At 44.2% G+C, this 24947-nt stretch overlaps 1 protein-coding gene across 13 annotated transcripts in view; it reads right to left on the bottom strand.

The window, feature by feature from the left end:
* GAPVD1 (GTPase activating protein and VPS9 domains 1) overlaps window positions 1-24947 on the bottom strand; it is a 418483-nt gene that overhangs the window by 130686 nt on the left and 262850 nt on the right. For all 13 annotated transcript variants that reach the window (XM_069241756.1, XM_069241749.1, XM_069241751.1 and 10 more), the window contains 4 exons: window positions 17374-17451; window positions 16847-17211; window positions 15556-15643; window positions 9733-9810 (listed from right to left, as the gene is read on the bottom strand). In XM_069241756.1, coding sequence (XP_069097857.1) covers window positions 9733-9810; window positions 15556-15643; window positions 16847-17211; window positions 17374-17451 — 609 coding nt within the window. The remainder of the gene's footprint in view (window positions 1-9732; window positions 9811-15555; window positions 15644-16846; window positions 17212-17373; window positions 17452-24947) is intronic.

The following is a 24947-nucleotide window of genomic DNA, read 5'->3' as shown; positions in this document are numbered from 1 at the left end:
TCACAACACATTACTACATACACCTGCGATTCAGTATTAGGAAGGGGTGCCCTAAACAGGTCCCTTCCTAATACCGAATCAATATGTATTTGCAATTGCAAACTCTGAGTTGGTAACATGCTACTGAATCGTAAACTGGAATTTATACATACCAAAATGGATTTTACTGGCCACAAACGGTCTGATTCTGCGAATCGAGCTGTTTGCGACCAGCAAAATGCATGTTACTTATGGCCATAAATTGCTTAAAAAATAAATAAAAAAAACAACAACAACAAAAAAGACAACAAAAATCATGGTAAGTAAAATGTAGACGTTGTTTATATACAACCTGGCTTGAGGACGTGGTCCACTATACACCTTTTGGTATCCAACACAAATATTGCTACCAAAGGTATGCAACTTTTTCTTTTGATGGCCACTTCTACCTGCAGCTAACTCGCCTTTGAATAGAAACCAAAGCCATACTCCTCGCAGGAAGTGGATCTGAAGAGAACATTCTCAAACAAAATCCTGAAAAACTGGACAGATGAAGTGACCACAGCTCCTCACTTCCAAAACCAAACAATAGTGTTTTGTGACTATGTGGAGGAAGACCCATGTCACCGCTTTACAGATGTCTATCCCTGTCACACTTCTTCCTAGGAGTTACCTCAGGTGTCTGCTGCTCATTGGCAGAGAAACAGATTCAACCACCTCACCTTTCTTGATGACTATGTACCTGACCTGGTCTAGCAGTTACACAACACCAAATCGTATTTGGAACCAAGGCATCAAATGCAGACGTGTGTGTCTGCCATCAACATCTGCCGAGGACAGTCTTGACACGGCTTGAACCCCATTGCTTTAGAGGGGGAGACATGTCTGCACACAGACAAACTGGTGGAAAAATTCTGTCAGACTGACAGGATTCAATAAGTTATAAATCTGCATCATGAAAAGAAAGGAACGGATGTCTGTGCAGAGACAACGCAAGGTCCTGATGCAAGGGATAAAGGATTCTGAAGACGTTCTAATGATGCTATGGATGTGACACGGATGATGGGGCCTGCATGCTGGGATTTTACAGTCCACAAAGATGGTGCGGGGTCCTGGTTGCAGGGTCGACATCGCACAAACTCCTCTCCGGTCTGGCCGAAGTCCAGTCACTACTGGACTACCAGTTGCCTCTTGTTGCAGTAGGTAGCCAACCCTTCCTGAGTCGATAACTCACATTCTGGGGGTCCCAGCAACTTTCTGACTGCACTCCCGGATTCAGCAAACTAGGGTGCAACTCTGTGCGTTGGTTCTTGGTCCTCAGTGCTGTAGTGGCGGTGGTAGTGGCTTGAAGACTTTGGGCTGCCAACTTGCTCCAGCAGGCTTCTTCAACTTTTGAATCCCTGTGCTGCTAACAGGAGGCCTTTGGAGTGGTTAGTTTTACTAGGCTCGAGAGATAACTTCTTTCTTCCTGAGCAGGACACAGCAGGCACAGTCCCTCTCTCCCCTAGCCTGCAGGTGCAATCCTCGCAGGTAGGGTCTCTCTTTGCTGGTCCCTCAGTGCAGCAGGTCAGCACTCCTTCAGTCCTTCTTCTAAGCCGATCGAGAGCTGAGGTCTGGGTGGCAGGGGTGCCCATCTTATGCTCAGAAAATGCCATGAGGGAACGATGAGGTTGGAAGCCAATGGGCTACCACGTTCCCACCCACCTAATGACCACTTCCGGTGGAGTGTGGCATCTGGCTATCCGAAGATGCACAATTCTGCCCACTCCCAAGATGGCAAGACCCTTCTCTTGGTGTTCAGACCTCCCTTGCTCACCCCTGGGGTGTGGCTAACTCAGGGCTACATGCCCTGGGAAAACAGTTTGGCAACTGGTTTCCCCCCCTCTCTGTTCCCCATGCCAGTCTATCTACCTCAACAATGAAGCAGCTGTTTGATACCTTGGAGGGCCCACTTTGGTTGCAACATTCAGGAGTCATCGTCTCACCCTGTAATTGCCAATTGGTCCACAAAGTCTTTCCACAGTAAAATCGACTCTCTCTCAAGTTTTAATGTCAGGTCACGTAAAATACATGTCCTGCCTGTGCCATATGTTATACTCTCCCTTTAGGGCTCGGCAGGCTTGCCAGAGGCGGGTCTTACACAGACGTACAGGGGAAGCGGTGGCTTTGTCATTGCTTTCAATGGCAAAGTCAGGCAAGCATTGCAAGACTGCTCTACAAGCCTGCAGTTGCAGACTAGGGGACTCATTTTATGTGAGGGACCTCCAGGGTGGCACAATCAGTGCTGCAAACCCTGGGGTACCTCTCTAACTTACATGCACAGGGTACAATTTAACTTTCCAATTGGGTATAGCCAATTGGACATACACATTTAGGGACAGGGCACTGGAACGGTGGTCTGATTAGCAGACCGCAGTGCATCCCCAGAGTCAAAAAATCTGCAGCATCAGTCGAAACACTTGGCCAGGACCCTACAAAAAGAGGTAATTCCTTGCATGAAGTCTCTATTAGAAAGTTTGGAATTTTAGGAAAGTACCAACCACAGACAGGATTGCTGTCCTGGTCCAGCACGTGAAGGCACATGTGCAACGTGAAAGTAGCTCTGTGTGGGTGACTAGGTGAATCTACATGCCTACTTCTAAATCTGTCCCTTGCTTTCCATTCAGTTAAGGTTCCTGAACTGGTCTTCATGGTATCTGAGGAGGACAACCTCTGAAATCTGACTATTCCAATGGCCTTGCCACCATTTGTTCCTCAGTGGAATCAGACCTCCATGGTTCCTCAAAAGCAGAGCCATGTTCTGTTTGCACTGGAGATCGGGTTTTCCTTCTCTTCCACAGCTCTATGTGTGGGAGCAGAGGCTACCTCTTATGTATACTCACAACAAAGCTTAGTATATAAACAATTTATGCCTGGGTGACTGAGAACATAGACATTTGGCAGGAAGCCACTGAAGCCCTTAAAACTAAATGCTTCAAGAGTAAGCACTGGACTTCACCTCCTCCAATTTCACCATTCTTGGGGCCTGGGCTGGGCTGAAACAAGTGGAAGATACTGAACTGTTTCCTCAAAGCCACAGCTTAGGACTTAAAGGAGCATCTGTCTGTACCCTGCAATAACTTATCTCCAGGCAAATAGCAACCATCAATGGAATAAAACACCACAGGCAATTTACATATATTGTGATTGTCTTTACAGGACTTTTTCCTCTGTCAGAAAGTCAATGAAATGAAACATTTGGTGAAATGACAGATACAAGAAACACTCACTTTCAGGAAAATTAACAAACAGCCCAAATGGACAGAAATATAGGAAACAGCAGCTGAGGTTAAATATACTGAGTGACGTCAAACACTATCCAGAGATCATGATTAGAAAGATAGAAAATGTTGGCCCCTGTGGTAATGCTCTGTTCAAAAGCCTTTTTAATGTGAAAATCTTAAAATTAACAAGCTGTTCCAAGGTCCTACATACAGGCAGGAATATTTATGCTCATGGATAATTAGGAAAATATAAAAGAGATTACATGATGGACAACTCTGGTATAGATGACAAAATCAAACAGAGTGATGGGAGGAATGCCTACAATTTGACAACCACTGGCAATCACTCGGGGGCAGAATACCAACTTGTTGTTCTTTTTCTCAAAATACTATTTCACTCTGGACCCAGCCTTATGCAAATCAGTCTTAACCCTGCTCCAACAGGAACAGTCCAGCCTGAATTGCCAGGTATTCCCTGAAATTGAACACAGGAAGCTTAGGACCGGTTTTGCCCTGATTAGGACTTATAAGTCACATATAGCTTGAGTCCAATGGCACAGTGAGCACAGGACCCATGTTTGGCCATATTTATGCCACTTCAGTGCTAAATCAAACACACAAAAGGTAATGGGAGGAATGCTTGCAATTTCTCTAACCAGTGGTCACTGTTCTTGGTCCAACCAATCGGGGCAAAACCTGAAAAATTGGGGCAAGGGTAGGAGACATCAGTAGGCCATTTTTAAAAAGTAAAATGTTACTTACCCTGTAAGCATCTGTTTGTGGCATGTAGTGCTGTTAGATTAACACGCTGAGCATAATCATGCCATCTAGTGTTGGGCCTTGGACATGTCTAAGTTGTTTGTGTTCGAAGAAGAATCAAGTCATGAGGTGTGGGGACTCCATCTATCATAGGTAATGCGCATCAACTCCATAGCTACATTGTTTTCCACATGGAGGGCAAAGATGTAGATGGAGCAGAGAGATACAGTAAAGATGACCCTGAGAAGTAAAGGATTAAGATAAGATCATCTGCAAAAGACTCTAGGTGACTGTGCAGGAGGGTGGATGCATGTGAACTTACAGCACTACATGCCAACCAGATGCCTACAGGGTAAGTAACAATTTGTGTTTGTTGCACGTCTAGCTGTAGAAACACATGCTGTGTATAGACTGTAAAACAGTCCTCCCAAAGGCAGTTGCTTAGCCCGTAGATACTGCAGAAGACTGGAACAGTGTTCGCAGAACAGCCTGGCCAACTCTAGCTTGTTGTGTAGCCAGGACATCCGCACAGTCGTGCTTAATAAAAGTGTGAGGAGTGGACCAAAGAGCTGCTTTACAGATGTCAGCTAATGTTATGTTCCCTAGGAAAGCTGTAGACGCCCCTTTCTTGCAAGTGTAATAGGGTCTAGGAGGGTCAGGCAGGTAACTTTTGGCTTTTGTGTAACAAATTTGAATACACTTGACAAGCCAAACTACAACCGCTGCCTTGGAAATGGCATGTGTGAGAGAGTAGAACACAAATAGCTGTTGCGACTTACAAAAGGGTTTTGTTCCGTCAAAGTAGTACATTAACACCCTCTTGACATCTAAGGGATGTAAAGAATGCTCAGCTACAGACTCTGGATGTGAAAAGAAGACTGGCACCTCAATAGTCCAACTAAGGTGGAAGCTAGAGACCACCTTGGGGAAAGGTCATGAGAAACTGCAGCTGGCAAGAGCGGAGTGGCTCAAAAGGAGGTCGCATGAGCCTAGTAAGTATACTGCTAAGATTCCACACCAGACCAGGAGACGCCCAGGGAGGGATAAGCAGTTTAGGTCCTTGCATGAGGGCCTCAATGACTGATACTCTGAAGAGCAAAGTGTGCTGCCTATTCTGTAGGTAGCAGCCACAGCCGCTATATGTAATCAATTTAAATTGGATGTGTTCCTCAGCAAAGGGCGTTAAGCCAGCAGGGCTCTTTAGCTTTGACATCAGACTCCGGGTAAGCATCCTCCAACAAGAGAGTCATTAGAATTTCTGCACCACTAGCCCGGCTGCTGCAGAGCTTCCCCCCAACCCGCTTCACCCACACCCCTGCCCCCCTTCATATCTCCGCCCCCACCAAGCTCTCCCATAATCTTTCGTCAAAGATGTCCATAGTGTCCTCTGCTCCATGCCATTGAAGCCCAGGCAATGCAACATGCCGTTCGGATCCAAAGTGTCTTTTGTTTTGGAACAAAAACATGCCCCACAGAATCTTTCTAAGCGGTCCGGGGACAGGCACAAGTTACAGACTTAGTGCAAGAGCATCCTGGGGTACTTGGATTGGCAAGTTGGGCAGTTCAATCATGTGGACATGCTCGGCTGACAAAGTGATGAGAGTTGAGGGGAGCAGAAGCCCCATTGAAAGAGTTTGTCAGACGTGAGACGCCACCGAAGCAATACTCGATAGTGGAGACAGACTAACACTGGAACTGTCCGGACCGACGAGGGATGGCATTGAAGGCCCAGCAAGAACATGTGGCGTTAAACCGGAGCTCCAAAATACATGTCTGAATCCAACAGCAGAGGAAAAGCAATCTAACTATGTAGCTGATACCCATGCACATTACCTACGAAAGGTGGATTCACCATACCTCCTGACTCGAAAAGACTTCTTAGAACAAAAACAAGTTGCACATGTCTGAGCCCAACGCCAGATGGCAGAAGTCTGCGCAGCATGTACATCTACAGCTACACATGCCACAAACATATGATACTGCACTGCTTTCACCCCTATGTGCAGCGCAGAAACGTCTGTAGCTAAACAATAATACATCTTCCCCTTAATGGGCATAACTAGCCTTAACCCTCTTGCAATTTGTCTATTTCTCTATGTACCTTCATATTCTACTTAGCTTGGCTTCCTCTAACTTACTTTTGTCTACTTCAAATCTCTCCCTGATCAGCCCCAATAAACTCAACTATCTTTATCCTCCTCACTCTCGTTCCTCACTATATCACTCTCATGCCTACATCTGTAGCTATGACTCAATCCCTTCACTCTACCACACCTATCTCTCATTGCTCATTTCCCTTTTGCCCTCAGCCTTTTATTCGTGTACTTCACTTTTCACGTAACCTCATCTCCATATTGACCTCCCTTCTCTCCATGTCTTTACTACATGACCACGTTCTTTCCCACTCTACGTCACTCACCTCTCTGCCTCATATTTTCCCACACTACCTCACCTCCTTCATCGCTCTTGCACTACCCATCCTCTCCATTTACCTCACCACCAGTTCACTATCCCACCTCTCCTCTTCTCCTGTTCTTCCTCGGTTTTCCTTTCCTTCACCTCTCTAAAAAATATATTCCTATGTACAGCTCCCATTATTTACCTTTTTCAAACTCACCTCTTTTTCTGCACTAGCTCTCTTTACCTCACCTCTTGGAGCACATTACTCCTACTCTCAGCATTTCCTCCCCTGTATCTCTAGCTACCTCTCTACGGTACTCTAAAACCTTATCTCATTTTCCATAACTACATCTTCCTCTTTTTACCTCTTTATCCTTCCTTCTAGCTATCTTGCCTTTATCTATTTACATCTCTTCCTATCTCACATTTCTACATCATCTCTACTTCTCGTCCCTACCTATACTGTTCTCCTTAAGTCTCTATTTATCTCCTGTATAATGCCTTTTCCTTTTCTCAAACACAGCAGGATCACAGGTACATGTTTAGCCAGAGAAGTGCACACATAAAAAAAGAGAAGAGAGACAAAGGCAGGGAAAGAAAAATTTGGATTAAGCCATTAGATTGTAACCAATGTACAGGTGAAAATCCTGAAAGCAGCACTTTGATGTTTGCTTCTGCAGCAAGAAGGCCTAAAGTAATGAGGGATATGTTTGTAATTATAATTTCTCAGCACATAAAGCCTCAAGTTCAAGAGCTATCCGACTATGTAATTTGATATGAACTAATCCACTAAACATCTAACGAGTTACCTGTAGCAAGTTCATCCTACAACGGAAGTAAGAAGCTGGTTAGACAATTAATTCTACATGAAATGTTGTTTTAACTAAAAAAGAAATCTAAATTCAAACTCAGAAAGAAAAAACTTTATCAATGCTTGTTCAAACTTACTTTCTTTTGCTACTGTTTGGCAGGCAGAAAGCAGGCAACTTGAGCTTTTAGCTTTTTTGGCATACTCCTATTTCTGGAGGTTTAACATATAACTGAATATTGTTTGGCATCAAAAGGGCTTGAAGGTGCCAAAAATAATTAATTCAGTCAGTGGCATCAAGGCACTTACTCTTCTTGCCGGCAAGTAGAGATCTCTTGCGGCTTCAGCTGAAGCCTAGTTTTTTCCTGTGTGTATCACTAAGGAGTAAGTGTGGAACGGCCACAAATGTAAAGTGTGCCATTGGAAGAAGGGCTTAAACTTCTTCTAGACTAAAGGCATGACCACTGTTGCCGAGACTGAGATCTTTAAAAATATCTGGTGCCTACTTCACCATAACTGACTAGAGGCAGGAAGTGAAGGGATCATTTTGTCTGGGAGAGGGTCGCAACCAAAAAGTTGTGGTTCTTTTCTAAGACATGTATGTCAACTTTATGGTAGTGGGCGGCACCTTGTAAGGGATGGATTATCCAGGTATGGTTCATCCACCGACTTGACATCGCAATTAAAAGCTCCAACAGGCTGATGGTATTGGTTTCAGTCCACAAGTGGACTGACTGAGTTAGAATATGAGCTCACTGACTTGTTGGTGAAAACGATGGTGACACTGCCTGTGTGTGGGAGGTGGGGGTGGAGGGCTTATAGCATTGTCTTTGTGCACTTTAGGCACCAGATGTTTCTGTGAGTGGAAGCCAAGCTCCTGCTCTGAAGTTTACCTTCCATTTCTTAGGAATTGTGGGCAACGTGGATGAGGCTTTCCTGGGAGAGTTTTAACAGTCATTTTGCCAGCCAAGGGAAGCATGAAGAGCCGCTTTTTCATGTATCAAGCTATTCCACCATTATAGGATAAAAGTTAAAATTCCTGCAACCTCAGCATTGAGGGCGCCCCCCTCAGTGGTGACACAGTGCTCTGTCTCAGAGGTGCTCTCTGTGTTGATCTTAGCTCAGGAGGAGGAGACTTCTGGCCCTTCAGAATGGAGGGGGTGGAGTTGTGGCTTCGATGACGAGTTAAAGGCTTGATGCCCTTGCTGGGAACTTTCTCAGCATCAAAGCGTTCTCTCTATGTCGACCAGGGGCCCGAGGTCAGAAGTGGGTCGGAAGCTGGTTTGTTCTGAGCTCGAAGCCAGACTCCAATAGAAGAAATACTCTAACTTGGTATTGGGACACTCAAGTCAGTAGGGTTTCACCCCCCGACTTTGCTGTGCTAGAGGGAAACTCATGCTCCTCAGTGTCTTCTTGGTCCAGGGCCCTTCTGCTTCAATGCTGGGGGCCTCCTTGGAAGTGCTCAAGGACATCATCTCATGACTGGGTGTCAACTGTGCCAATGGGATCCCAAGGGGCCTGTCTTTCTTTCTGAAACCAAAAGTGTCGGGAGACTCAGAGTAAGACTGCTGCTCCTTTTTTTCCAAGAGAGGCCAATGCCATTCCTTTCGGTACCTCAAGGTCTTCTAGGACAGAAATGCGAGACAGAACTCACGGGACATCTTTGTTTGGGGGGAAAATGCTGAGGTTGCAAACACCGTGCTAGTCCGCGCCCAGGGGTTCTTCGTATTGCACCTTGGAAATAACTGGAAGGGTGTACATTCAATCAACCCCTTCAGTCGCATTCTCCAGGGCAAGGTCTGCAAAGATCGTCAAAGGTGGAGTAGGCCACAAGGGCCAAATGGTCACAACAGGTAAAGTAGTGCAGTGTTCCTGTTGAGAGAACCCATGAACAGAGGCTTACTGAGCAGTGCTTGTTAACTAAGTTGTGAGTCTCAAAGAGTGGAGCAGGTAGGCCTAAAAAAGCTGCATGGAACGCATTGGTATTTGAGTCATTCCTGATCACATCTGGACCCAGTGGCAGAAAAAGGGTGGGAGTTGGTACCTATGACTCAAAGTTACTTGGAGAAAAACAAGAGTAACATCCAAGCTCAACAGTAAATGTCAGAGGTATCCAGAGCATATGTATCTACAGCAACATGGGCTACGAACATAATGCTTCCTCACTAAGAAACTTAGAAAAGGCCAAACAACTGATATCAACCAGACAGTTGCAGTTCCTATCTGCTCTGGGCAAAGAATTTAACTCAACTTAGTGAATTGGGTAGTGTAGGCACAGCATGCAAAACAGGGATATACATATAAGTCAGTGGTAGCATTCCAAAATACAAAACGTTATGGGCTGTACAAGTAGTCAATTTTTCACTTTTGTAAACTAAATCCCGCTGATCTACTTGCTTTGTAAAGCCTTTAAGTCCTCACTTGTTCCGAGTCCTTTTCCTCCATTTTTGTGAAATATGAATTCAAAATATTAAAAGCCTTTTTATAAAAAAAATACAAATAAATAAATAATCCCCTACAAACCTTGCAGCAAGAACCTGTCCGTCCCAAAGTCATCTCGGTCTTTTTCTTGTTTTTCCTTCTTTCTAAAAGGTATGGGAGCTGAAAAATAATTAACCAATGTCAGTAACTTGACACGTGAGAAAGAAAAAGCATGCAGGATCAAATACAAATTGCTCCTCAGCATGTATCAGTAAAACTGCTGCATTTCTCAAACACAAACGATCTACACTTGTCTGCAGAAATGAGGGTAAAAAGTTGGAATAACATGAAGACATACCAATTGTTCTCCATTTGTCTAGACTTAAATATCACAAGGCATGGCATCTCTTATTTTTGAGCTTTTTTCTTCTTTATAAGATCTTTAAAAGCCGTCCAAAGCATACTCAACGGCAAGTTCAAAACTGCTTCCGTTTGTGAAACCTCTTTAATCAGTGTAGGTGTACACGATTCTCTTAGCCAATGTTTGTAAAATAGTGTAAAGTATTGTTTAAAAAAAAAAGAATACATTTCAAAATACAGGAGAAAAAGGAACTAATATGTTACGATATCTCAACATTCCTCACTGAATTCATTATTTTCAATCATTATAACTGGCATAGTTTATTTTTCAAATACTTTTCAATTTGGAAACTCTCAACATAATTAATGTCAGAATGTAAATGACAACACTCGTTGGAGACTAATTTCCTTTCCACAGGATTCCGCAATCTGGTATTCTGCAGTAGCCTTTGCAGCATATGTATGGTTCCTCCAAGAGAAGTGTAATGCTAAGTTCATCTTCTGACTCAGATGCCAACTGAGTGAGTGAACTAGACAGTCCTTCCTCCGGTGCCATAAAAGACTTTTGTGTAAAAGTTTGTGCTTTCATGTCATATGTAGAAAAAACAAATCAATTTCTTCTCTTCAGCCATTCCCCAGTAAGAAAATAACCCTGTTCCTTTACAGACAAGCTGGGAGAGGCAGGGAACAATAGAGTGCGGGGGAAGGATATTTGAATGGGGAAGAGGTACAAGAGGGAGGTAGATAAAAAAAATAAAAACACATGCATGGTCATGGAGTGCTGAACGAAAAAGAAAATCTTTGTTCCCTAAATGTAAGCAGTGAAAGGATACAAGTCCGCCAATCAAAAAGGCCATAAAGAGGCTATGTTCCAGGGGAGAGACAGAAATAGGAAAAAGAGGACAAAGTCATTCAATCAGAAGGAAACAATGGAAAGTAATGGAAATAAAGCAAACTAATGGTAAGCAATGGGTGCGCTTCTAAGCCTACTGTAAAGTTCAAAATAGTTATTTCACAACCAGACAGCTTGTGTGGACTAATTCCACATGCTCAGGTAAAATTTTAGCCCTTGAGGAAAATCTATTGACAGTCGTAAATGTCAATCCATTTTTTTTCAAGCTACTCCTCTGCTGCTTGGAAACAAGCAACTTGAGTGTTAGATGGGGCTTGGGTCCTATTTAAAATCTTGGGATAGACATCATTAGTATTTGTTAGCGAGAGACAAGCTTAGATTTCAAGCTACTTTTTCCACACGTCAAACAAGGATGCTGTTGTTCTTTGCGACAACAGTAATGTGCACACTAAGACATGATTTTCCATCAGAATCTTCTAGGATGTGATTCTATAGGCTCTCCCAGTATAAACAGCACACTATTAAGGTATCCTGGCATCCCAGCTACACATTGTTGCTCAGTTGCTGGATTCTACAAATAAGGGAACACTGAAGATACTCATAACTGCTTCTCTGTTAGAGGACAAAGCAGATGCTTCCAAACAGGGCCAACAGAAGTGTTCACATCACTTCAGTTCCTGGCATAGAGATCCAAAGGTTTCTTATGAACTGCAAAGCACATAGTAGAAGAGGTCATATTAGCTGACTGCACCCCAATTTCTTTGAAAATCTGAACTGTGCCATTTCTGTGAAAGGCATTGGAACTTATCTTCTTGCCATAACAGAAAGGGAAGCAGGCTTAATCAGAGGCGGTCATATAAAAAGTATTCTGTGGAGCACTCAAAATGTATGAATAATAACCTGTCACCAATAATCAGAGGCGGGCATGACAGAACAAGGTTTCTGTTACACAGTAGTTTGGAAAAAAATGACCACATTTTTAGGTGCCAGCAGAATCCTCAACACAGAAAATTCTTTAAAAGAAGCATTACCATCGAAGAACTACCACAAGCCAGTGAAAGAGGAATGAGAGCATTAGTGCATGCACGCTCGGCTTCATCCTAGACTCATCACTCACCATGACCCTCGAAGTCAACTCATATGCATCCTCCTACTTTCCAGACTCCGACTTCTCTGGAAGATCTACAAATGGATCCCAAAGGACTGCCGCAAAACTGTAACCTCTGCCCTGGTTACCAGCAGACTTGTCTATGGCAATGCCCTCTACGCCGGTACCACCCAGAAAAACCTGAAGAAACTGCAGCACATTCAAACCGCCTCCGCCAGACTCATCCTGGACATTCCCCACCGAGAACAGATCTCCAATCACCAAGGAGACCTCCACTGGCTTCCTATCAAGAAAATAATTAACTTCAAGCTCCTCATACACGCTTACAAGGCCCTCCATGACTTAGGATCCACCTACCTCAACCACTGCATCACCTTCTACTCCCTCACCAGACCTCTCCACTCAACAAGCACTAGCAACCATACCCTGCATATTGAAGACCTCAGTTGGTGGAAGATCCTCTACCTCAAGGCAAAGAGTTGGAACACCCTGCCCCTGCACCTCAGGCAGTCACCACTGCAACCTCAATTCAGAAAGAACCTCAAAACCTGGGTCTTCACCTGAAGCGAACAAACCCCCCTAGTGCCATGAGACCCTTCCAGATGAGTAGTTGCGCTCTATAAACTATCATTTGATTTGATTTAGTTGAGAAATTATTGAGATAGTCTGAAAAGGTGAACAATGTGAGTCACCTAGACCATTTAAAGCAATGGCTGTTTCATAACGATTAAATGTACCATTCACTTCTACACAGGCGAAGGTTGCCCAACAATAAAATGAAATAGATGTCGCAAAGAGAAACCATAATGCGATCTGCGCTACACCTCAGGGGATTCCTAGTCAACATGCTTTTTAATCAAGAAAGGTTATCACATCCCTCCATTTGTGTCAGATGATGGGATAACTGGTCTATCAAATCTTGGAATACGCTGAGTCATCATTCAATCAAATCATCTTTGGACACGCTCAGTCAAGAGAATGTGGAATGAGGGAGGACGCGGGGACTGTCTGGTACAATGTGCACATGAATCTCTCCATCACGCCTTGGTCCTACAAATAGGCTTCTCGACCTCCGACAGCAGCACTGAGGTCAATTAACACTGGAATAATGATCCATATGGACACCATGATTTTAGTTATGGGACAAGTAGACATTGAAAGACTATGGACCTTCTTAAAATTGGATATTTTACAACTGGAAGAAACCAGATGTGGTTACAGGGAAGGTGGACTGTCTAAGGTTTAAGGACAGTCACTACTACAACCTTGCAGCTCCCAGGTCACAACATCAACTACGTTGAGGAGGATAATCTTTTGGCATTTTAGAAAACATTTTATCTCTTTTTGTGGCGAGCATGGTTGGTGGTGTACCTTTCCACTTCTAATGGGACTATTTTCCACAGCCCTCTTCATTACAGTGCCTTACTGAGAGAAATTTTTGCTGGATGCACAAAGTCATTTCATACAAATGGAAAATAACCTCAAAGAAGTGGCTCACTCCAAGGCTTTCTCCAGACCTGGTAATAGAGTTTGAGGCCGGTAGTCTGCTGCACATCTTCTTGCAGATGTTTACACCTGGGTTGGAACTGAGTTTTTGTTATGTTGCATATGGCACAATGTTTACCGATTATTTGGACTCCATGCCCTTTAGATGGCACACTTAGGTCTGCAACTATAGCACATTTGAGCCTGGTAGGCTAGTCCTGCTTCTATTGGACCCAGACAAAGATTTCAGCACTATGAAAAAGATTACTAGATTGTAATTCAAGGATAATTACTCCAGGCACTCAGCAACAGGCAGGCTGAAGGTGAAGGCTGGCAAATGGTAGATGACAGCAATTGGGCGTATATACCTCATGCACAACAAAGCTGTATCGGGCACTCCTCATACATTTCTCTGGGCACCCTGCATTTCCGGATTATTGAGGTGTGAACTTAAAGAAGAAGCAGGCTTTTCCCTGGAAACTAGGAGTCTGAATGTGAATTATATGTTCCTCCCCTCTGCTGTTATCTTATGGTCTAGCCTCAAGTTAGGAGACCGTGGGAGAGTGTGATCAAGCAACTATAAACACTTATTAAGCTTTGATCTACATAAATGCAAAATCGTTGTAAAACAAGTATGCTGTGCCATTTGCCAACATGTCTATCTCAGAGGCAGGAACCTCCCAATGCCATATCTATCACACATGTTATGAGTAGGTTGCTAGGCTAACTCCAGTTACCTTCCTGCAGGGTTGCAGCCTGCTTTTCACCACTAAGTCTTTACTGAGGTCTTCTGCTCCTTTTCCCATTGACCTTTTCTTGAGGACTGTACCATGTGACAGGGGTAGTGTAAGCTGCTTGCAAGGAGATGCAGTGCGATACAACCTGGAAACTGAGTTGGTACTGGCTCCAACTCAAGCGTTCATGGTGCAGTCTCATTTTGCAGACCCTCTTGCCCAGTTTGACGGGAAGGTGGACCACTTAATCACACCTTATTTAAAATATTTTTTAGGAAGGTGCCATGCTACCCACCTATCTCTCTAGTCTAATATTTGTGTTTTTTTCCACCTGCTTGGTGCATATTTCAATGGAGCAGTTCAGGCTGGAAATACTGCAGTGCAGCAACCATGTGGTATATTATTATCAGTAATAAATTCAGCTTGAGGGGCGGGGCTTACTTTTTAATATTTGTTTTACAATAGCTGGGATTGTAGTTAAATAATGTACATATACTGTGAATATTGACCTTTACAATGATGTGAGCTGCTGCCAATTCTTCCTCCCCCCTCCCTCTGTGTATTATTGTTGTCTACAGGTTTTTCTGAAAGCAGAGGCAAAGACTGTTTAGCAAAGGAAGCGTAGATACAATTTGAGAAACAGTTTCACTTTCTAGATCAAACAGTCAGGCCCCGGTTTGTAGGTCCTATTCCTGTTTAGAGAATACACTGGTAGTTCTTCATGTGGTTTGAGTAACATAAAGAGAAGGAAATAAAATAGAAAATGGTTACTGAAGTTTAGGGTGGTTTATGGACTGGCTGGTTGATGAAAAAGCTTGTTAGGACTTAATCAGCAACATGAAATAATGAGTTTCACTGTTACACCTGTGTGAACTTTAGTCCATATATTTGCATCCTAGCAAGGCCAACTCGGCCTTGCATCCTTCCAAAGACTGCATTCTGACTACCATTAAACTGGTAATAGTAACACACAAGTTACATATGGCTGAAGCGGCATGAAAAATAGTCTACATTTTTCATCCTGAAATTGAACAAAATAGTCGTAGTGTAATGTTATTTTCAAAATGGGCCAAACTGTACAATTAAAACTTTCTAAATAACACATCAGAGGTCATCCGGAGCTAAAGAACATACAAACACACAAAAACACACATACAACTTCTAAACTTATTTATAGGTATCTATTTGAAAAGTTTCCTAACTATCATTACCAAAAATAATTAAAAAATTATAAGGTTTAACTTTCCTCCAAGTGCATGTAAGGATAAAGATTGTTATGTTGCAGTCTGTGATTTAATCCTAAATTCTACAATGCTGTTACACGTCAGTACTACCACAGTACACTAATGGGTTATTTTTAAATAAATGAAGTTGCGCTGAGTTACCTTTGGGTATTGCAGAAACAAAACGCTTTCTCCACCACGGCCTGTTGCGGTCAGATTTCTCGTCATCACTATCTTTCAGGATTTCAAGCTGCAAGACATTAGATTCAATTACTGAACAATTCAAATGCCATTAATGGCCTGGTCATCACAGACCGTAACTGAGTTGAAGCAGATGGTGGAACGGACTACAGAGTGTGTTAGCTTGTATGGTACCAGCACCTGCTATCACGGTGCCTGAAAGTGTCACTGTACCAACAGCAAAATGAGAGAGCGCAAAAAAAAAAAGAGAGACAGATAAACAAAGAGGAAAATCGTGGACGATACTGGTGAGCTTGGGAAACCGCGTACTTCAGCAATACAAAAACAGAACACCTTTCACACTTTGCCTGGTGAATTAATTAAAATATCGACACCACAGTTGTGTCATCAGGTTATGTTATTTCGTGCACAGGACTTGAAAGTGGGTAAAAAGCCCTATTGTTCGGCTGCTCTATGGCCATTCTAGGCAACTACACAAATGGAGAAGAGTTTTTAACAGAAAACAACTACGTTTCAAGTAAATAATTAATTTGCTTTTCAAGTACTCTTCTAGCTACTGTACAGTAGCATTAGCAATACTAGTAACATATAAGTATGACAAAACTACTTTACAAGATTTCTTGGTGAGGAAACGAGTATTCAATATCTGGTGTAACACCGATGGCAACTGTTACAATGGACAAGAGATTGAACATTTAGGCCAAGACTAGCAGTATAGGCAGTGCCTGCAATCCAAGTCTTGAATTACCTTCTAGCACCTGCCATGAAAACCTTAATATCAAACATAGAACGATGAGATTGGAAGCCTCAAGCGCTAATCTTACCCACACTCACCTAGAATGTTTTAACTTATGTTGCAGTAGGTATTGAAACTTCTCAAAAATATGCCAAGTTCAGTCATTTTTCAGTGACATTTTCCATTTAAAAGACAGAATACTTAAACACAGGTATTTACTGAAGTTCCACTAGTGTTGGACTATGCCATATTTCAAAAGAAATAAAACAAAAGCATATTACCCCCACCTAGATGCTTGGCAGCAGAAGACTCTTAGTATGAAGGTCCTAAAGTAATTTACAACAATCACTTGTTTGCAAACCTCTGCAGAGTAAACTGATCCAAAGACATTGAGAGCTGCTTGACATCCTACTTTGAATTCTCTAAATATTTAGCTTAAATGGTGAGAGTTTCTGGCTGTGTTTTAAATCTCAGCACCAATCCTTCTTTATTATTTATGAAGAAATATAAACATACCTCTCCTCTGGAAGAGTCTTTACTAGGCGACGACGAAGATGACTGGGGAGCCGCTGTTAATGATGCACCACTGAGACCAGCAGCACCCCCAAAAGCAGGCTCTCTTTCTTCATTGCCTGCCCGCCGGTTCCAGCCAGGATCACTCATGGGTCTTCGTCCAGATGACACAATGTCAGAGCTGCGGCTGCGAACTAATCTGTCAGGGAAGGAATGCCTCTGTCTGAATGCCTCAGAATCAGATGACATAAGTACGTGGGAGCCAAACATCGGCAACCTTGCTTCATTACCTCCAGGGGCTCCTTCCAAAATTGGAGGGTCTGGCGGTGGATGAGAGGGCCTCGCATAATGCACCTTAGGCCGAACCACTGCAAATATAAATGGTAGATCAGTGAACAGGCAAAAAGAAGAAATCATCTAACTCAGAAGGTGTTATTCACAGTTGTGGTTTATAGAGGAATCGGGTGTCAACTAAAATGTTAAAACTATGTAAATCATTTTCAACTTGAAAAAACTTTACAATGACTAACCTTCACCTGCAGACAGAGGGTCAAACATTGCAAGCACAGAATCAGACTGAGAAGGAGGAGAAGTAAGCTGCTGCACAACTGAAAAATAAAAGACAAAAACAATTAAAAAGGGCCAAGGACAATTCACTAGACTGCACAGACGCAGCACCGTATGAAGAATGGGTAATGTCATGCAGACTGGGAACTGCCCTCCGTATAAAGAGAAGCTTGGGGTAAACTCACCGTTAGAAGGACAAATGGAAATCTGACAAAAAGAGTTACTTTACTATTTCAATGATTCACTGAAAAAACAATAAAAAGTGACATTATATTAGGTGAAATATGAACACTGACAGCCTGCGGCCCTGTCATGACAACGACCCTCTCTAGGAAACACATGCACCCCTACCCTGTGAAGCCTGTCCCACTGGGTCACTGGTCCCTGCAGCTGGACGGTCTATTGGAACTGAAAAGAGTGCACGCCATAGGCCTGGAAAAAACGAGATGGCCTCCTAGGAACTTTTGGGGGCTGAAGGTCACTGCAGGGTGGGGCCTGGCATTCTGCAAGCGCGACACGCCAGGACAGTTGATCCAGCCGATCCTACCCAGAGTATACTGTTGGAGTCGCCGAACCCCCAGGCCTATGAACAGCAGTGACAGAAACACTCCATCATGGGGAAGGATCAAACGCCCAAGTCACCACGGACAAATAAAATATCGAATTACATGCAGCCATGCCCGGCATGATGAGACCCGGCCAGCCAGGGCAGGGATACACCCAGAGGAGGGTCCCTCTCTGACAGACCTCATGGGAGGTCACTTATCTGGGCACCCTCAGTGGGGACATTTAAACATCTAACCCACTTAGTAGACCTTGAACGGTAATATGTCATACTCCATGGGACCTTTGATGGTCAGGAACTATGTTTTATCTATGTTTATGCTCCCAATAACGATTGCTCTAACTGTTCCCCCCGGCATCCTGATTAAGGCGGGACCCTTCATTGGTGGAGAGATGGCACTTGTAGGAGATTGTAATTGTGTCCTGCATGGGGAACTTGAATAGGAACCACCACGCCTTAATGTGAAACCCCGGCTCACAGCGTCACTCAGAGACGGGATAGATGGCCTGAGTCTCCACATCTGGCGTGAAAGACACCCTACAATTAAACTGTTTACTTCCAACACTCCAGCAAAAAGTACTTCTAGCCGCCTAGATTACTGCTTTGTGTCCTCCAGATTAGCAACAGGGGTGACCAATGTCACATATTTGCCCAGGTACCTCTCTGACCACTCCCCACTCTTGCACGGCTGGGTGGAGAACCCGGTCGCCCGGCCATACCCTTGTGGCGGCTCACAGCAGAGGCCTTAGTGGACCCCCCCCCCCATTTGCACAAACAGTTTGAGACTCCCTGTCCTACTACTTCGACAACTGGGGCTCAGCCGCCAGCATAGCCCTCGAAAGTGAAGCCATGAAAACCGTCCTGCACATGCGTCTGCATCTCCACGTCCTATGGGGTTCAACGTCAAATAGAATGGAACATCAAGGTTCATGAAAAAGAGCTGGGTCGCTTAGAGTCGCCGCTCCCCTTCGACTCCAAAGTACTGATGTGTGGAGTACGGCGTGCACAGACTTACTGGAAGATTGGGGCCGCCTCGAGAAACACCAGTACACAGCTTACAGGCAGAAGCTACATGTGGAGGGAGATAAGACGGGAGCACTGTTAACTAGACTAGACGGGAGAGAATCCCCTGACCCTATAGTTTTGCTACTCTGTGCTGACACAGGAGCCCTAGTACACACTCGGAGGGCGTATAACAAGGTATTCTACACCCATTTAAGTGAAGTATATGCGGAGCGATCATCTCCGCTACCAGAGACTATAGGACTATAGGAATTTCTAATACATATACCGCTCCCCTCAGACTCCAGAGACACGCTGGATGCCCCACTTTCCAATTTAACGCCAAAAGAGAGCAGAAATCCTGGGCAGTGGTGGGCTGCCTGTGTAATTTTACCAAAAAAAAACAGATCTCCTAGCTGAGAGACTACTAAAGGTCTGTAACAAGGCATTATAATGCAGCGTGCTGCCGCCACCCCCCCTACGAGAAGCAGTGGTAGCCATGGTCAAAATTCAGGGAAGGACCCCACTTTACCCTTGGCCTATAGGTCGATATCCTTACAAAACGTGGATTTGAAAATCCTCAGCGGAGCCCTGGAGGCGCATCTCCTGCCACAAATGCCCACTCGGATCCAACCAGACCAGTTTGTTTTTATCCCAAGACGGAACACACTATATAATCTGAGAAGTTTGGTACATGTACATCATGTCCCACAGCACTGGCTGGGCATCGAGCAGACGTTCGTATCCCTAAATTGGGACTATCTATGGTGGGTACTGCAAGAGATGGGTCTTGGCCCCAGATTCATCCATTGGATCTACAAGATTCACTCAGACCCATACACTAGAGTGTGATCCGGAAGGGTGATATCTGCACCTTTCTGACTAAAGCGGGGCACATGACGGGGAAGCCCCCTCTCACTGCTCCTGTCTCGCATAGCCATGGAGCCCTTGGCTCAGACACTGAGGTGAGCACTGGGCCGATGGGGCTTTATGCTCTGGGAGACCACTCATACTAGGACATCATCCTCATAGAGGGAAACCACATATCTGTGGCAACCTACTTCTTCAGCACCTATCCTGCTAAATATCATGCAGGAGTTCGGAGTGATCTCAGGATTTCACATTAGCCCAAATAAGTCTGAACTCTTCCCACTGAGTGGACTGGTGGAGACCCCTGCTGAGGATCTCAGTAGCGTGGGCTTTCCCAGGGAACTCCGTGAGAGCCGCTACTTTGTGATTCAATTGACACATGCAGCCCGACCTATCCTGAGCAGAACATTGGCCAAGTGGTAGAGGGGATTCGATCTTCAACCCGATCCTGGAAAGACCCATCATTATCTCTGATTTGTAAGATCACTATCATCAAAATTATACTACTTCCCCGCTGTCGCTCTACAAAGCACACTTTATGCGATCCCAAGGCATTACTTTCGGACTTTGCAAAGCCTGGTGGTGGATCACCTCTGGGGACCTAAACACAAACGTGCTGGGCTTACTACCCTAAAGACACCATGGGAACAGGGAGGACTTTTAGAATTGTATTATATGGCTGCCCTTAACAGCACGCAGTGCACTGGCTAGACTCAGACGACAAGCTGGAAAAGAGACTCCTCCGAGTAACATATGGAGAGAGACTCCCGCAGGTACTATTGATGATGGGATGGAGGATTCCCCCTAGCCCTCCCCACATCGTTTGCCTGGTGGCGGGGGTGTGGGACGAGGTAATTTGACAAGTTATCCAAAGTGATCCCTACATCCCAGAAATGTTGCTGTGGGTGATACAACCTTTCCTAAAAATTGCAAACTCCATGTCTGTGCCAAGGTGGAGGGATGGTGGGAGTGAAACTATGGGGGACCTTTATCCTGGTCAACTCTTTATAACCAGAGAGGAAGCTAACACCACATCCCTGATGAGCCGACCAGGTCCAGCATCCTATCAGCCATGATTAACAAGGCAGGGAGCCGCAGACTAGTATCCCACCTATAACGGGCATTGCACGCTGATCTACCACAAACATTGCTACCTTTGCAGAATAAATGGGAGACCATCATCAGAGAACCACTACCGAATAAAGACCGGGTGAAGGTCCATGAAGGAATGCAGAGGTCTATCTCCAACGCCCGCTTTAAACTCCTACAGTATAATTTTGTACACCAGACATATCTTACACTGCAACTACATGTGATCTACCACCATCGGTCGCCGGTGTGCCCCAGATGTGGAACGCAGATAGCAGACTTCCTACATATGGTGTGATCTTACTCCTCCTTATCCCTTTACTGGATTGAGGTGCTGGGTGGTATTAATAAGGCCTCTGGATGGGAAGTAAAAGTAGAGATTCTACCAGTATTACTGGGGCTGCTTCCATCACTTACTAAGAAACAACTGAGCAGAAAATGTATCCTCTTTTAGGCTAGTTCTAGCAAAAAGATGCATAGCTATTGCATGGGTCTAAGGCCGGCACCCCCTACCCATGACGCACGGGCGGAAGATATGGTTGAATGCACAAGTGCAGTAGTGCAGAGAGAATTTCCAAGTTTTTTTTTTTTTTTTTAAGGTAAAGAAAAATATTATTTCTATACTCTAGTATAACATTACATTAACCTCTGTTTTTTTTCAATGAATTTCTAATGTTTTTTTTTTAACATACAGTAAGATTTTATTACCAGATCTAACAGCATGAAGTAGGTAGCCGGGTCTGGCCTGTCCCAAAGGACCCTAATCTCCAGTTATTATTTATTTTATTTTTTTAACTCTTAATTTATTAGTTATTTACTCCCGCAGGACTCTCCAAGGAATAACTGGTGTGCATGAAAGTCCAGCAGGGTCACACCAAACCACCAAAAAAATAATAATCATAATAACAATAATAATTTATCCACTATCCCAAAAATTAGATTTACATCAAAGCACCCTTGCTAGGTAAAGATACAGCTTTCTGCCAAATATGACAATTCCATCCATTCAGCTGTTTGGGCTGCAGCGATATTCAAAAACTGCACAGGAAAATTGCCTTTTGGAACCATCTTTTTTCTCAGCCTATGACTGATGGATTACAATGAAACCTACAAGGAAGGACCTGATAGAAACAAACTTTTTTTGGAAAGTTTTGTGAAGATTCGTCAAACTGCACCAAGTTACCAGCAAATCAAAAAAACAATTTCCTCATTGGGTAGCATAGAGTTGGCCATGGGGCCAACCCCCTGAGGTCAAACACCCCCAAATCCCAACCCACCCCGCATACTGCCGAAGGCTGTGCGCGTTGCGGGGGCAAATGGTATAGGTTTGGCCATTGGGCCTGACCTGTGGCTAGACCACGTGCCCAGTTCAGTCGCCGACAGTTGCCCCTTGCCACGCACCGAACTGTACACATGAAGGCTTCCGAAGCAGCAGGAATAAGTAGGTCGCATTGGATCCCGTGTAGTCCCGCGGGATCGCTGCAACCCCAAAACATTTGTTTTTAAAAAAAAATAATAATGTGGTCTTACCCAACAAGGTTCAGGAGGAGGGTACCGCTACTCTGTCCCATTCTACCTTTTTTTCTTTTTTTTTAATTTTCAGAAAACAGAGACCCTTGTCCGTGTCCTGTAATGGCATCTGCAATATCTCTCTGTATGTTGCAGCTCGCCACTCAGAGAGCACACTCTTGTGACACTCACGGAGACTCTTGCATACCAAACCATTCACATATCAATACATTTTGATTCTTTGTTTCTTAAAAACTACTTAAGGAATTTACACAAAATCACATCTTCTCTGGCTACGTTAAGTAGGGGGATGGAGGAAAAGGAGGAACAAGAGTCTGCTGATCCCTGTACTGCTATTAGAGTGGATTTTGCATCTAATGTTGAGTTTCAGGGGACTTACTCTGTCGAAACCCGAAATCCTGTGTGAATCCTCTGAATTTTCAAAATTGTTGAAGATTCATATGCGGAATTTGAAGCCCTAATAAATGGCTTTTGCTGTGCTGGTTTTAAATCTTTCAAGAGCCTTGTCTCAAACCATAAACAGGAGGTCCATTAACATGCTCTGGGTGCCAGCAGAGAATCTAATGTCCTCAGCCAAGCATGGGGTCTGCAAGAGATTGAGTATCTCATGGCTCTAGCTACAGAATCAGTCGTATCACATCCAGACTGGATGACATGCTTAGGTGCTTCTCAAGCATCACAGACTAATTTTAAAAAGTTACTGTAAGTGACCTGGGAGATTGGGAACAACCACACTAGACATATCCCACATAGCATGAGGGTAAATCCCTAACAAAAAATGCCATTGAGTGATTTTAATATCAAACATCCAGATGATGGCTGAACAACAAGACCCTTTGGAGACAGAATACCAAGCTAAGAAGGATAGGTACCAAGGAACATACTTATTTCTGGGTATATTTCTTAACACAGCAGGGTCAGTAGGGGGTTTATCCCAAGCAGATGCAACTGGGACTAGGAAAGCCTCATCCAAAGGAAAAAGAGGTTCAGCTGTGTGCGAGGTAGACAGGAACATTGGATAATGATTCTGCCTCAATAGAAAGGGGTAACTCTAGGATATCAGCTGCCTTTTTAACCACTCCAAGAGCTAAATGACCAGATGGACTCAACATGTTCAATTCAGGGGAATAGCCAGGTCACTTGCTTATCACAAGTCCTGAAATTAATCAGGATCTGAAGGCATTAAGGGAGATAGTTCTGCCCCTCCTTCTGAAAAAATGATTCTCTATAGGTTTGAAATCAGTATCAAACAATTTATGGAGAGTTTCTCCTCTCCTAGATTGACGGCACTCCACCACTGGGCCGAGTCAGGAGCCAACCCTAGAGGTAGCCGAGAAGTCCGACGTGGCACTGAGGCCACACAAGTCAGATGGGTAGACAACAGTGTTTGTTGTGGAGTTGGTTGTGCTGGAGGAGGCAAGAGCGGGGCATACAGGGAGCAAATTGGAATAGAAGGAAGACGTGTGAAAGTCAGAACGGTGCCCCCTCCAATCCAAACAACTCAAAGGTGCTCCAGAAAACAGGCCTTCTAAAAATCTCAAATGTAGCATACAAAAAGAATGCTGGATCCACCACTGCAGCAGGAAACTTTAGGTAGGTGTGTTGAGCACCAGACACTGGCACCAGGTGGGGTTATATCAGTATAGACAGCACCAAATCTGGGAGAAGTGTCACTAATCCTCTGTGGAAGAGTCAAAGAGATGAGAAGATCCCCTACAGACACTGGCATTGCTTTTCTTCATGCCTCCTCCTGCTTCTCCCGGATGTTTCTGGACAGATAGGAGATCCTGAACGTAGAGTAGATCTTAGTCTGCCATTGTTGGCTTCGACAATAAAGAGTTTTACCTCCCTCTCTTTCATTGCCTTTGGGTGCATACTCTTACGGGTGTCAAAGGAATGTGTGCTATAGTCTGAGTTTTAACAGGCAGATATTGTGAGGTCAGTGATGGATATCTGACCCTCACAGTCTATGCATAGCTTAAAGTCAATTTTCTTGGGAGAAGACATCCATTACATTTATTATTCCTCTAAAAAATAAGATGTGTGCTCTGAATCCATGTTGGTGGCTTGAAAGAAACGGAAACTGCCAATGGAATGGCAGCTGGGGCTTCTATCTCCAGTGACATCACCAGGATTACAACTACTCATGTCTTCATGGAGTCTGTGCCCTCTGCTGGCGTGGATGAGCAACATCAGTAAAATGTTTCTACCAAGGATGAATACCCAGTTCCATCACCGGATGCTGTGAATGACAACAACTATCTTGGATGTGGTGGTGGATGCTTCCAGCATCAGCTGTCCAGTTAGGAACAAACTTTACACGGTCCTTCTCCTTGGCTCTGAACTGGCTATGAGGAGATCAGAAGCCTTCTTCAGCAGAAAAGGAGGACACTGACACCTCAAGAGGATTCTTCCTCAATTCAGTTTCTGGATCTCCACCCTCCGGTACAGGAATTCAGAAGATACAATGCACTGTCTGAG

This window comes from Pleurodeles waltl, chromosome 6 (genome assembly GCF_031143425.1).
Source record: "Pleurodeles waltl isolate 20211129_DDA chromosome 6, aPleWal1.hap1.20221129, whole genome shotgun sequence".
NCBI lineage: Eukaryota > Metazoa > Chordata > Amphibia > Caudata > Salamandridae > Pleurodeles > Pleurodeles waltl.
The sequence above is the reverse complement of the archived record's forward strand: the minus strand, read 5'-3'. Positions and strand labels throughout refer to the sequence as shown.